We start from the raw sequence: 14,093 nt of genomic DNA on the forward strand, positions 1-14,093 counted from the left end.
TGAACTACCAGAGGATTTATAGTTTATTTGTTCTCTTCCATCTACAAACAGGTCTGAATCTGAAAGCCTGAGATCGATTGCTTCTGCCAACTTGTCCCGCCCTACTGTGTACTACAGTGCTCTGATTGGCTGGTAGTCATCGACTCGCCCCATGCGCTCAGCTTAGCTTCCAATCACAAGGACGCGTAGAGACTACTAGCCAATCACAGCACAGCAGGGCGGGACAACACGGAACAACACAGGAAGTCGCGGCATATTTAAGCTCTGCTGAAGAAAACGTCTCCACTCTCTCTGTGAGTCTTTCTCGACGTTCTTCAGGTATGTTGTGGAGAAACAGCGTTAACTTGAATGTCCTAGCTTATTAACATGTTGAAGAGTGTTAAGACAAGATTAGTGTTACATTGTGAGGATGATTTAGATTAGTAGAGTGCGTGTATGTGTGTGTCCGTACGTTTACCTGAAACTGTTGCCGAGTGTAGCCGCCATTTTGTACCGGCTGAAGTGAGTGTTAGGAGAGATTAAGCTAGTTCTTGTATTGAACATTATGTGGTAAATACTGTGAATACTTCTGTAATTTGAGTGGAGTACTTTTTGCTGTTTTTATTTGTATATTTGTAAGAAAGTATTCTTATAATAATGAATGACAGAGGTCTTTAATCTCATGGGTATTTGTGATTTTTCAGGAGACCAACCGACTCAAACACAGCCAGAGGTGAAATGGCGGAGAAAGGAGTTCAGCTGGAAGAGGAAGCAATTTCCTGTTCCGTCTGTTTGGATCTACTTAAGCATCCGGTGACTATTCCCTGTGGACACAGCTACTGCAAGAACTGTATTAAATCCCACTGGGACAAAGAGGATGAGAAGAAAACCCACAGCTGCCCTCAGTGTAGGCAGAGCTTCACACCGAGGCCTGTCCTGGTGAAAAACAACATGTTGGCATTTTTGGTGGAGGAGCTGAAGAAGACTGGACTCCAAGCTGCTCCTGCTGATCTCTGCTATGCTGGACCTGAAGATGTGGCCTGTGATGTCTGTACTGGGAGGAAACGGAAAGCCCACAACTCCTGTCTGGTCTGTTTGGCCTCTTACTGTGAGAAACACCTCCAACCACATCATGATGTACCTCCATTAAAGAAACACAAGCTGGTGGAGCCGTCAGAGAAGCTCCAGGAGAACATCTGCTCTCGTCATGATGAGGTGATGAAGATGTTCTGCCGTACTGATCAGCAGTGTATCTGTTATCTCTGCCCAGTGGATGAACATAAAGGCCACGACACAGTGTCAGTTGCAGTAGAGAGGACTGAGAGGCAGAGAGAGCTGGAGGGGAGTCGACACAACATCCAGCAGAGAATCCAGAACAGAGAGGAAGATGTGAAGCTGCTTCAACAGGAGGTGGAGGCCATCAATGGCTCTGCTGATAAAGCAGTGGAGCACAGTGAGAAGATCTTCACCCAGCTGATCCGTCTCATGGAGGAAAGACGCTCTGATGTGAAGCAGCAGGTCAGATCCCAGCAGGAAACTGAAGTGAGTCGAGTCAAAGAGCTTCAGGAGAAGCTGGAGCAGGAGATCACTGAGCTGAAGAGGAAAGACACTGAGCTGAAGAAGCTCTCACACACAGAGGATCACACCCAGTTTCTACACAACTACCCCTCACTGTCAGCACTCAGTGAGTCTACACACTCATCCAGCATCAAGATCCGTCCTCTCAAGTTCTTTGAGGATGTGACAGCAGCTGTGTCAGAGCTCAGAGACAAACTACAGGACGTCCTGAGAGAGACATGGACCAACATCTCACTGACAGTGACTCAAGTGGATGTTTTACTGTTGAATCCACAACCAGAGCCCGAGACCAGAGCTGGCTTCTTAAGATACCCACGTGAAATCACACTGGATCCAAACACAGCACACACACAGCTGTTATTATCTGAGGGGAACAGAAAAGTAAAAAGAATCAGTAAAAAACGGTCTTATTCTAGTCACCCAGACAGATTCACTGACTGTCATCCTCAGGTCCTGAGTAGAGAGAGTCTGACTGGACGTTGTTACTGGGAGGTGGAGTGGAGAGGAGCAGGGGTTGAAATAGCAGTCGCATACAAGAATATCAGCAGAGCAGGGAGATCTGATGAATGTGTGTTTGGACTAAATGACAAATCTTGGTCATTATATTGTTACAATGACGGTTATAACTTTTATCACAACGATGCCGAAACTCCCGTCTCAGGTCCTCGGTCCTCCAGAGTTGGAGTGTACCTGGATCACAGTGCAGGTATTCTGTCCTTCTACAGCGTCTCTGAAACCATGACTCTCCTCCACAGAGTCCAGACCACATTCACTCAGCCTCTCTATGCTGGACTTCATTGTAATTACATTGACACCACTGCTGAGTTCATTAAAGTCAAATAGACAGAAGTCATTTAAGGGTCAGTGAGTTAAATTCTAAGTTTTAACTCTTAAACTCATTCTGTCTTCATGTTTGTGGCTGATTGTTGTGTCGTGTCTTCACCTGTCAATGAAAGACTGTGGGCAGTACTTTGACAATTTGTCATCTGTTGTTGAAAGGTGAAGGAGGGGAGGAAGTGGGAGAGGGAAAAGTCAACAGTCAGTCACGTGCAGCAGATTGTACAGCATACTGTACATTAGCCACAAACATGCGGCTATCCAGCGTGTTGGGATGGAGTCCATCACTCCTGAAGAAGGCTGAACGCCCCCAAAACAGGTTAAAATTGTCGATAAAACCAATGTTGAGGGCTCTGCAGGCTGATTGGAACCAGCTGTGGAGACTGAGCAATCTGCTAAAACACCCTGCTCCACGAACCACTGTGGGGATTGGGCCAGAAATAAAAACAGATTTTCCACGGGCACTTAAAAAGGATAAAAGACCATTAAAATCCTTTCTGGTCAGCTCTGACTGCTCACGAGCTAAGTTGTTGGTCCCGACACTAACTATCACCTGACTGATAGAGGAGGGGAGTGAGAGCAGCTGTGTCAGAGGTCAGAGACAAACTACAGGACGTCCTGAGAGAGACATGGACCAACATCTCACTGACAGTGACTCAAGTGGATGTTTTACTGTCAAACCCACAACCAGAGCCCGAGACCAGAGCTGGATTCTTAAGATATTCACGTGAAATCACACTCGATCCACACACAGCAAACACAAATTATTACACATTATCTGAGGGGAACAGAAAAGTAACATTTGTGGGTCAACAACAGTCTTATTCTAGTCATCCAGACAGATTCACTTACCATCGTCAGGTCCTGAGTAGAGAGAGTCTGACTGGACGTTGTTACTGGGAGGTGAAGTGGAGAGGTGGAGTTGATGTAGCAGTCGCATATAAAAATGTCAGCAGAGCAGAGTACTCCAATGAATGTTTGTTTGGAGAAAATGATAAATCTTGGACATTAGATTGTAACAATCACAGTTATAACTTTTGGTACAACCGTGTCAAAACTCCCGTCTCAGGTCCTCGGTCCTTCAGAGTTGGAGTGTTCCTGGATCACAGTGCAGGTATTCTGTCCTTCTACAGCATCTCTGAAACCATGACTCTCCTCCACAGAGTCCAGACCACATTCACTCAGCCTCTCTATGCTGGAGTTCGGGTTTGTTATTCTGACTCCACTGCTGAGTTCAGTAAAGTCAAATAGACAGAAGTCATTTAAGGGACAGTGAGTTAAATTCTGAGTTTTAACTCTTAAACTTATTCTGTCTTAATTTTTGTGGCTGATTGTTGTCTTCACCTGTCAATCAATCATTGTGGGCGGTACTTGGACATCTTGTCATCCGTTGTTGTGTAAATGTCTGAGTGTCTTTAGGTGGCGCTCTTTCCTGTGTCTGTTTAACCATGGAGGCTCTCACTGCTCATGATGACTTTTGTTCAGCTGGACTGTCATTTGTCTGCATGAAGATATGCCAAATCCTGTTTCAAGAAAAGTACAGAGGTGTTATCAGTAAAATATACCGAATAAAAAGTTCCATGTCTCCTGTTACGTATTATTCTTTGTGTTTACTTGAATTGTTATTGAAATGAAATCGTCAGAGAAGCTTAGAGGGCGAGTCTCTGTTTGGTGGAGCTTACAACTCATTAGACGTCTGAAACATGATTATTAGGCTAGACGGCTTTTTTTTGCACCAGATCACAAGCCAGAAACTGTTAGAAACAAATGGTTTAATCGCCAGAAACACATTGTATTTTATGTCTTTACACCTTCTAATAGTGTGAATTTAGCTGCGAACAGGGTTTTCATCCTGATTGTTTAACAACATGAGGCTATAAAATTACCTGGTGCCAAAGATGCCAGACTCCATTTGCTGAGCTATTTTATTGTCCTTAAACACACTGAATTTAAACTCTGCAGGAGCAAAACTTACCATAATTATCAAGCCTTAATTTATTGTGTTAGATGTGAAAAGAACCAGAGAGGAACAGGAGGGGGGTCAGAGGGTTTATTCAAACTAATGCAGAGTTGATGATCGTTGAAATAGTGGAAATTCAAAGCCAAGATTTTGATGAGTTTCATTTTGAAGTTTGTGTTTGAAGATATCTTGATGAAAGTGCTGTTTCTGCAAATGGGGTCTGGTGGCTTTGGAGAGCGTCTCTTTCTGTTTCAACAAAAAGGAGCTTCGCTGAAAGATCTATCTCTGTAGTTCTACAAACAATTTAGCATTCTTTTATTCTCCATTAGCTTCTTAATGGTCTTCATCAATGGCTCGGTGCTACCATCAATGCATAGTCATCTCACCTTTACTGGCCAGAACCTGTCTATCCAGTCTCCCCTAAAAAAAAAATCAAATAACACAGTTTCATTATATTTTCTATATTATTGTAGCTTCATTTTTTACAGACAACAAGGGAGCCATCCCCAAGCCCTTTCAAACCATAAAAATAGTTTATAAACATTTTGACAGATTATTAAAACGCTGAAAACGAGTAAATGTTTGAATGTTTCGCTTTATATTTTATTTTTTTTCTTTGATATACAAGCAGGTCTGCCAGTCCGCCTAGTCCCGCCCTACTGTGTCCTACAGTGCTCTCATTGGCTCGTAGTCACTAGCCGGTTTAGACAGAGCACCAAGCCTCCAATTTGTCCGTCCTTTTGGCGGCTCGGTCCGCGGTTTTAGACAGAGGGCGGCAAATTGGGGGTCTGTTGTTGTCCGCCGATTTTCCGCCTCGGAGGGTACTATATTTCCGCCTGGCCTGCTATCTAAAAACGAGGCAGCAATGTGCCGGCCTCTGCTTGAAGTGGGCGGAGGTGTCGATGACCTGCACTTTCACGCGACCCACAGCCGGAAGTTTTAAAACCAAGAAACAGCTGATCACAGCAGTCAGTCCATCACTTCATCCGAGGACATTAAGATGAGCAACTGGACAGCCGCTGAGAGCCAGGAGATGCTAGCATCTCCTCGGTCTCTGTAGCTGTTTAGTTGTGTTAGCTTGTTGTTGTGTCCGCAAACTAGACCGGTCGCTACTTTCAAATTAAAAGCCCCCCGCTAAGAACCCAGTTCTAAACTCCAATGGGGTGCAATGTAAAGCTCTTATTTTGAAGACAAATTCGTTGTCACCGTTCACAACGCAACTTCGAGCTTCACGTCACGTCACATGTTTACGCCTACCTCAGAGGCGGCTTTTGGAGAAGGAGGAATATTGCACCTCGATTTTAAAAAGACAGGCCGGCACATTGACGTCCTTACCTTGGAGCAAATATGCCGCCTTTTCTATCTAAAAAGGGGCTACTGACTAGACCTATGCTCTCAGCTTAGTTTCCAATCACAAGGACGCGTAGAAACTAGTAGCCAATCACAGCACAGCAGGGCGGGACAACACGGAACAACACAGAAAGTCGTGGCATATTTAAGCTTTGCTGAAGAAAACGTCTCCACTCTCTCTGTGAGTCTTTCTCAACGTTCTTCAGGTATGTTGTGGAGAAACAGCGTTGACTTGAATGTACTAACTTGTTAACATGTTGAATGGTGTTAAAACGAGATTAGTGTTACATTGTGTGGACGATTTAGATTAGTAGAGTGTGTGTGTGTGTCCGTACGTTTACCTGAAACTGTTGCCGACATGCCGAGTGTGAGGGCGGCAAGATGGCGGAGGGAGCAGACGCGATGTAAACTGCTCCGAGTAGCAAAACCTTTAACATGTAAATACCGTCTCAAAACTCACAAAACTCTTCTCTGTTCGAGACTGAAAAGTCAAAATACTGAAGTCAAGTTAAAGCCGCTCAACTTCTAGTAAGTAATTCCGGACATTTAACAACACAAAAGACTACATGGCTAAAGCTAATATCAACGCTAAAGCTCGCGCTCTCCCACAACACGACTACTGCGGTCCAGAGAACATGGAAACAAACGCCAAAGGCACAAAAAACGAACTAACATCGCCTTCTAAGCCACCAGCTCCGCAGAAAAAACAACAAGGAGAGGAGAGCACGTTTGCAGGAACCCGTGCTGAAGATGCTTCAAACGCTGCTATCCTGGCTGCAGTTGGGACACTTCAAAACATGATGGAGAACTTCAAAAAAAAGAACAAAAACAAAACACACTCACCATGGCCAGCATCACAAAAGCAGTAGAATTTAACTCGGCTGAAATCAAAGAATGCAAAGAAAAAACGAGTTGGGGAATAGAAGTGAAACACCATAAGAAGAAAAACACAGAGCTGGAAATGAGAGCTGGAGAGTTGGAGAGATACAAAAGTTTAAGACTAAATGGCCTGAATGAGGAAAAAGATGAAAACACACGTCAGATCATCAAGGACATCATCGTAAAAGATCGTGCCACACTGGAAGGAGAACATGGACTTCATCATAGACTCTGTGCACCGTCTAGGACCATATAACGCCGACCGTCCTCGCCAGATCATCATGCAGTTCACTGGAAGACACTTCAGAGATGAACTCTGGCGTACTACCGAACATCACTCAGTCTGCAAGGAGCTCTACATCTGCCTCACAGAAGATCTCAACAAAGAAGACAGAGAGGCCCGAAAAGCTGTATGGCCAAAGATTGAACAAGCAAGGAAGGCAGGTCTTAAGACTATGTTCCGAGGCCCCCATGCCTTCATCAATGGACAGAGAGTCACACCATGATCAAAGTAACATGGGATTTCTAATCCTACAAGCAAGTGAGTTTTGATAAGCAAATTGACATGCTTACGGTTTTGCTACCATAATATGCTAGTATCCTTAAATAAGACCGCAATCTTGTTTCTAAAACAGTTAAGTTAATTCATCTCAATTTTTGTTTGATTTGACTCATGTTCCAGTTGAAAAATGATATTTCTCTGATGTCTGTTAATGCAAGAGGTCTAACAAACATGACCAAAAGAAAAAGCTTTTTTCTGTTTTGTAAAGGGAAAAATGCTAATATTTTTTTTTTTTTTTACAAGAAACGCATTCCAAGATAGAAGACATCACTTTCTGGTCTAAACAATGGGGAGACAAAGTTTATTTCTGCCGTGGTACTTCAAGATCAGCAGGGGTCGCCATCCTACTGAAAAAATTCAAAGGTCAGGTTACTTCTCATATGGCAGATGTTAATGGTCACTGGCGAATGCTCATACTAACCCTTGACAATTTCAAATTCATATTAATCAATATTTATGGGTACAACGGGAGCACTGAAAATAAAAACCTATCAGAACAAATTGGCTTACAATTAGATAATATGAAATTAACATACTCAACTGATAACGTGATAATAGGTGGTGATCTTAACTTAGTCCATGATGAATTTTATGATACATTTCCTACTAGATTCTCTGCAAGTCATCCAAACAACACCTATAAACTTCTGCAATGACCAAAGCTTAACAGATGCTTGGAGACATTCAAATCCAGGAATATTTAAATTCTCATGGTTCAACTCCAATTATAAATCCAGAATTGACCACTGGTTAATTGCAACCCACTTGCTATGCTATGATATCAGTTCTGATATATCTGCTGCTCCACTTACTGATCATAGTGTTATCTATATATATATGTGAAACCTAACAACAGTAGAACTTGTTCTAACAAATCTTGGAAATTTAACTCTAGCCTAATTAAGAATAATGATTACTGTCAAAAGATTCAATCACTTATTACTGAAGTTGTAAACTTGGAAGAACGAACAACGCCCGTAAAAAAAAATAAAAAAATACAAAAAATGGGAATATCTTAAATATAAAATACGCCAATTTACCATCTCATTCAGTGAAAAAATTAAAGATTTAGAAAAAAAAGAACTAGACATTATCAAACAATTGAATGCTTACTGCAATAAACTCAACCCTACTTAAGACGATAAACAGAAAATACTAAGTCTTCAACTTAAACTGGATGAAATGTATATTCAAAGAGCACAAGGGGCTTTCATTAGATCGAGAGCTAAATGGATAGGGGCGGAGGAAAAACTCAGCATATTTTTGTGGTCTTGAAAAAAGGAGACAAGGAAAAAAATAACATCAGTTCCTTGATAGCAAATGATATAGAAATCACAGAACCAAAATTAATCTCCTCAGAAATCCTCAAATTCTATAAACAGCTTTACAGCTCTAAATTCTCTAATGAAGACTGCCATACATTATTAAAGGATATAGAAAAATATATTCCTAAAGTTGAAGATAACTTCAAACAAATATGTGATAGTCAAATAACAATTACTGAATTGACCGCCTATCTCTTAACAAGGCACCGGGTTGGGACAGACTCACAGGAGACTTTTATAGACATTTCTGGTAAGATGTTTAAAAACTGCTACATCAAATATTCCTGGAAATATTTGAAACTTGTATACTTCCACCCACTATGAGACATGGGCTCATCATCTCAATTCTGGATCAGAATATCAACAGCTGTGTCATGCTACCTTGTGGCACCACCCCGAGTTTTAATGTTAATGTAGGAAATCCACAAGGTTGTCCAATTTCACCATATTTATTCACATTAGTTACAGAAATGTTAGCAATTTACATTAAGAATTGTAATGAAATTAAAAAAAAAAAAAAAAAAAAAGTCAGAAATTAAATACCTAGGAATACACCTTACAAGTCAATACTTGAATGTAGAAAAAAAAAGGGTAAAGCCAAATTAAACTCATGGCTCCAAAGAGACCTCTCAATACTCGGCCGAATTTACCTAACCAAGATGGAATGTTTATCACGGTGCATTTACCCAGCCTACTCTAATGCCATTTCAAATAAACTAATCAAATCTATTAACCAAATTAATCTGAATTTTATGTGGAAAAACAAGCCACACTATATGAAAAAAAGCAATATGGTTAAAGAAATTAAAGATGGCGGTTTAAAAGTTATTGATTTTGATTGCCTCAATGGAACCTTCAAGATTAATTGGCTGAAATCTTGGATCAAACATAGCAACTCATTTTGGTACTCTGTTCCAAATTCCCTATTCAATAAGATTGGAGGTTTAAAATGTCTTCTTATGGCAGACTTCAACATCGATAAATTGCCTACCATTGTCGGAGTTTCATAAACAAATTCTATTATATTGGAAAATGCTATATGGCATAACTTTTCACCCCACACTACTATGCTTTGGAATAATAGACATGTGTTATACCGAAATAAATCATTATATTATCAGGATTGGTATCGGAGGAATATATGGTCTGTGATTGACTTAATGGATGCCAATGGTAATCTCTTAGATTATTAACAATTTTGCACTAAACATAAATTCAACCCTTCCAAATCAGACTTTATTGAATTACAAGAAGCACTTCCTCATGGATTTATATTTCTACCAAAAAATATATTGGCCCACCAATTTATAATACCACAACTGGGCCCATTGTCAATACAGGGGATTTTAATCCTGGACAAAAAATGTAACAATCATTTTATAAGAAACTGCCTCACTGAAACGTTGTTCCCCCGGCAGACAAAACAAAAATAATATCTTACATAAATTTGATAATAAATCAATTGATAAACTAAGAACAATGGGCCTCATTCACCAATATCTTCTTAAGAATCTTCTTAGATTCTTTCTTAAGTTGTTCTTAAGAGGTTCCTTAAGAAAACCCTACGTCAGATTCACCAACGCGTTCTTAAGCCTCAGAATTGTTCGCAGCTGTGTTCTTACATTGATGAAAGCCGCAGGAGCAATATATATGCCATTGTTTTGCGGGCCTTGGATGGAGAAATGCCACGTATAAATATGGTGGGGGGGTTACTAATTGATGGCATGTTTCCAATTTACTTGATTTATCTAAAATCATTGGCACATTTAAATTCTTTGTAAATTACCAAAAATATGAAATAAAGAAATGAATGAATAAATATGACAGAATTATCACTGTAATATTGCATTTTATTGAACTACACAAGAGAAGAAAACACAACCATGCCAACATTTCGGCACTGAAATGTGCGTAAGAGTACTCCTGAGTGTTCGTAGGATTTGTTCTTGTCTAAGAAAAAATCCTAGATAAGAAAAAATTCATGAATGCCACAATCTTCGTAAAATCTTCGTAAGTGGGACTTAACAAATTTGTTCGTAAGAATGGTTCATGAATGAGGCCCAATGTTCCTAACATTTCCTATACCCCCCAAAATGAAAGAAACACACTTTAAAATTATGAACAACATTTATCCTTCTAAAGAATTACTTAGACTATGCTTTAATATCGGTGACAATTTATGCACATTCTGTGAAAATGACATTGAAACCACGGACCACATCTTCTTCTTATAATACAAACATTCTGGCCTAACATTCACAATTGGTTCAAACAAAAAATAGTATTATTTCCAGCTGCTATCTCTAGAGATGATGTCACTTTCGGTATGATCTTGCAAAACAAAAATGACGAACTCTGTTGCAATGTAATACTTTGTCTAGTCAAATTTTTCATCCACAAGAATAGAGTTATGAAGTCATCCCCCAAATGTATTGTTTTCATGAATGAATTTAAATTGTACATGAAATCTTTAAAAGAGAAATGAAGGCACAAAAATTACATAACTTATTTTCCCACTGAAATACATAGTTAAAACTGATTTGAATCCCCCTTATAAAATCAATGTTTGTTCTATTTTATATATTTTTTTATTTTTGACTATTTATTTTGATTTGTTTGTTTTAATTTTATTTCAGTTGCTCTGAATGTATTATATTGAAGCACTAATGTGTATGTTCTTATTGTGAGTTGACTTGCACTAATGTTGGATGATGTTCACCTGGCATTCTCTTTACACTTGCGCAATCTATGTACTATGAAAAACATGCCAGATTTATTTATTTTTGCACTGTTTCAATAAAGCATAAAGAGAGGGGAAAAAAACTGTTACTGAGTGTAGCCGCCATTTTGTGCTGGCTGAAGTGAGTGTTTGGAGAGATTAAGCTAGTTTTTGTATTGAGAGTAAAAGTTACATTATGTGGTGAATACTGTGAATACTTTTGTAACTTGAGTGGAGTACTTTTAGCTGTTTTTAGTTGTATATCTGTAAGAAAATATTCTTGTAATAATGAATGACAGAGGTCTTTAATCTCATTGGTATTTCTGATTTTTCAGGAGAGCAACACTCAAACACAGCCAGAGGTGAAATGGCGCAGAAAGGAGTTCAGCTGGAACGGGAAGCGATTTCCTGTTCCGTCTGTTTGGATCTACTGAAGGATCCGGTGACTATTCCCTGTGGACACAACTACTGCATGAACTGTATTAAATCCCACTGGGACAAAGAGGATGAGAAGAAAGTCCACAGCTGCCCTCAGTGTAGTCAGAGCTTCACACCGAGGCCTGTCCTGGTGAAAAACACCATGTTGGCATTTTTGGTGGAGGAGCTGAAGAAGACTGGACTCCAAGCTGCTCCTGCTGATCACTGCTATGCTGGACCTGAAGATGTGGCCTGTGATGTCTGCACTGGAAGGAAACGGAAAGCCCAAAACTCCTGTCTGGTCTGTTTGACCTCTTACTGTGAGAAACACCTCCAGCCACATCATGATGTACCTCCATTAAAGAAACACAAGCTGGTGGAGCCCTACAAGAAGCTCCAGGAGAACATCTGCTCTCGTCATGATGAGGTGATGAAGATTTTCTGCCGTACTGATCAGCAGTCTATCTGTTATCTCTGCTCTGTGGACGAACATAAAGGCCACGACACAGTGTCAGCTGCAGGAGAGAGGACTGAGAGGCAGAGAGAGCTGGAGGGGAGTCGACACAACATCCAGCAGAGAATCCAGGACAGAGAGGAAGATGTGAAGCTGCTTCAACAGGAGGTGGAGGCCATCAATGGCTCTGCTGATAAAGCAGTGGAGCACAGTGAGAAGATCTTCACCCAGCTGATCCGTCTCATGGAGAAAAGACGCTCTGATGTGAAGCAGCAGGTCAGATCCCAGCAGGAAACTGAAGTGAGTCGAGTCAGAGAGCTTCAGGAGAAGCTGGAGCAGGAGATCACTGAGCTGAAGAAGCTCTCACACACAGAGGATCACAACCAGTTTCTACACAACTACCCCTCACTGTCAGCACTCAGTGAGTCTCCACACCCATCCAGCATCAAGATCCGTCCTCTCAACTACTTTGAGGATGTGACAGCAGCTGTGTCAGAGCTCAGAGACAAACTACAGGACGTCCTGAGAGAGACACGGACAAACGTCTCACTGACAGTGACTCAAGTGGATGTTTTACTGTCAAACCCAGAACCAGAGCCCGAGACCAGAGCTGGATTCTTAAGATATTCACGTGAAATCACACTGGATCTAAATACAGCACACACACAGCTGTTATTATCTGAGGGGAACAGAAAAGTAAAAAGAATCAGTAAAAAACAGTCTTATTCTAGTCACCCAGACAGATTCACTGACTGTCATCAGGTCCTGAGTAGAGAGAGTCTGACTGGACGTTGTTACTGGGAGGTGGAGTGGAGAGGAAGAGGAGTTTATGTAGCAGTCGCATACAGGAATATCAGCAGAGCAGGGGAGGAATGTGTGTTTGGACTAAATGACAAATCTTGGTCATTATATTGTGACAATAACAGTTATTACTCTTATCACAATGATGTTGAAACTCCCGTCTCAGGTCCTCGGTCCTCCAGAGTTGGAGTGTACCTGGATCACAGTGCAGGTATTCTGTCCTTCTACAGCGTCTCTGAAACCATGACTCTCCTCCACAGAGTCCAGACCACATTCACTCAGCCTCTCTATGCTGGAGTTCATGTTTATTCTAAAACCACTGCTGAGTTCAGTAAAGTCAAATAGACAGAAGTCATTTGAGGGACAGTAAGTTAAATTCTGAGTTTTAACTCTTAAACTTATTCTGTCTTCATGTTTGTCTCTGATTGTTGTGCCGTGTCGTCACCTGTCAATCAAACATTGTGGGCGGTACTTTGACATCTTGTCATCTGTTGTTGTGTAAATGTCTGAGTGTGTTTAGGTGGCGCTCCTTCCTGTGTCTGTTTAACCATGGAGGCTCTCACTGCTCATGATGACTTTTGTTCAGCTGAACTGACATTTGTCTGCATGAAGATATAAACTTCTCTGTGCTCTAAATGTGTGTTGAATATTTGTACTGATGTGTTTGCATGTTGTTGTTTCTCTTCCACTGCATGAGTCTAAAGAGAGAAAGCAGCAGAGCTTCATTTATCTTACAGATTTAGTTCTTATCACTCTGTGCATTTTTAAATTCATCTAGAATCACATCGTTGTTCCGATCGTCACACAAATTCAATAATGTGAGGAAGATCATATATTGTGTTCTTGTACGTAGCTGAGATTGAAACAAACCGAAGCTTTACATCTCGAATAAACCAACATGAACAAAGTCTTTTCTTGATGTCTTCGTTGTTGTCTTAATCCTACAGACTGGACCTTTACTTGTTTAATCACTGGTGCTGTTTGAAGCTGCTCAGTGACGTTTGTATGTGAAAAAAATAGATGGAAATCACAAGACGGCGCCATCCTCCTGCTGACCGGGGCACAGGTTAAAGCAAATGTTCTAAATGTGTTTGTACATTATGGTCAAACTCACATGTTAATGAATAGCAGAAAATACATATTTTCCTAGTCTGAGACGACTGTCATTAGCTTCCTTAAGTTCCTCCCCTCAGGGTTGATTTACTGGTCCATGTGGAGGTTCTAATCACAGT

The 14,093-nt window shown here is 40.8% G+C and overlaps 2 protein-coding genes across 4 annotated transcripts; both read left to right on the forward strand.

Moving 5' to 3' along the window:
- The first annotated feature begins 717 nt into the window (after nucleotides 1-717).
- On the forward strand, nucleotides 718-2,502 carry LOC115572960 (tripartite motif-containing protein 16-like). Its single transcript, XM_030403493.1, has one exon. It carries the CDS (start codon nucleotides 718-720, stop codon nucleotides 2,398-2,400), a length of 1,683 nt encoding a protein of 560 aa, XP_030259353.1. The 3' UTR covers nucleotides 2,401-2,502.
- A 3,174-nt stretch (nucleotides 2,503-5,676) lies between these two features.
- LOC115572956 (tripartite motif-containing protein 16-like) lies at nucleotides 5,677-13,771 on the forward strand. Of its 3 annotated transcripts, none has more exons than XM_030403486.1 (3): nucleotides 5,677-5,910; nucleotides 7,389-7,508; nucleotides 11,525-13,771. In XM_030403486.1, the coding sequence occupies exon 3, from the start codon at nucleotides 11,557-11,559 to the stop codon at nucleotides 13,204-13,206; it is 1,650 nt and encodes a 549-aa protein (XP_030259346.1). In that variant the 5' UTR covers nucleotides 5,677-5,910; nucleotides 7,389-7,508; nucleotides 11,525-11,556; the 3' UTR covers nucleotides 13,207-13,771. The 3 variants fall into 3 exon arrangements, with proteins under 3 accessions (XP_030259346.1, XP_030259345.1, XP_030259344.1); XM_030403484.1 differs by lacking the exon at nucleotides 5,677-5,910 and adding an exon at nucleotides 6,713-7,124; XM_030403485.1 differs by lacking the exon at nucleotides 7,389-7,508.
- The last annotated feature ends 322 nt before the right edge of the window (nucleotides 13,772-14,093 follow it).

Source organism: Sparus aurata, chromosome 21, assembly GCF_900880675.1.
Source record: "Sparus aurata chromosome 21, fSpaAur1.1, whole genome shotgun sequence".
Taxonomy (NCBI): domain Eukaryota; kingdom Metazoa; phylum Chordata; class Actinopteri; order Spariformes; family Sparidae; genus Sparus; species Sparus aurata.

Bases quoted from the DNA above. Each gene is read 5' to 3' on its own strand.
- LOC115572960 (XM_030403493.1), top strand. From the start codon at position 718: ATGGCGGAGAAAGGAGTTCAGCTGGAAGAGGAAGCAATTTCCTGTTCC.
- LOC115572956 (XM_030403484.1), top strand. From the start codon at position 6,893: ATGAACTCTGGCGTACTACCGAACATCACTCAGTCTGCAAGGAGCTCT. The intron at 7,125-7,388 runs GTGAGTTTTGAT...TTTTTTTACAAG, and splicing joins ATTTCTAATCCTACAAGCAA to AAACGCATTCCAAGATAGAA. The intron at 7,509-11,524 runs GTCAGGTTACTT...CTGATTTTTCAG, and splicing joins CCTACTGAAAAAATTCAAAG to GAGAGCAACACTCAAACACA.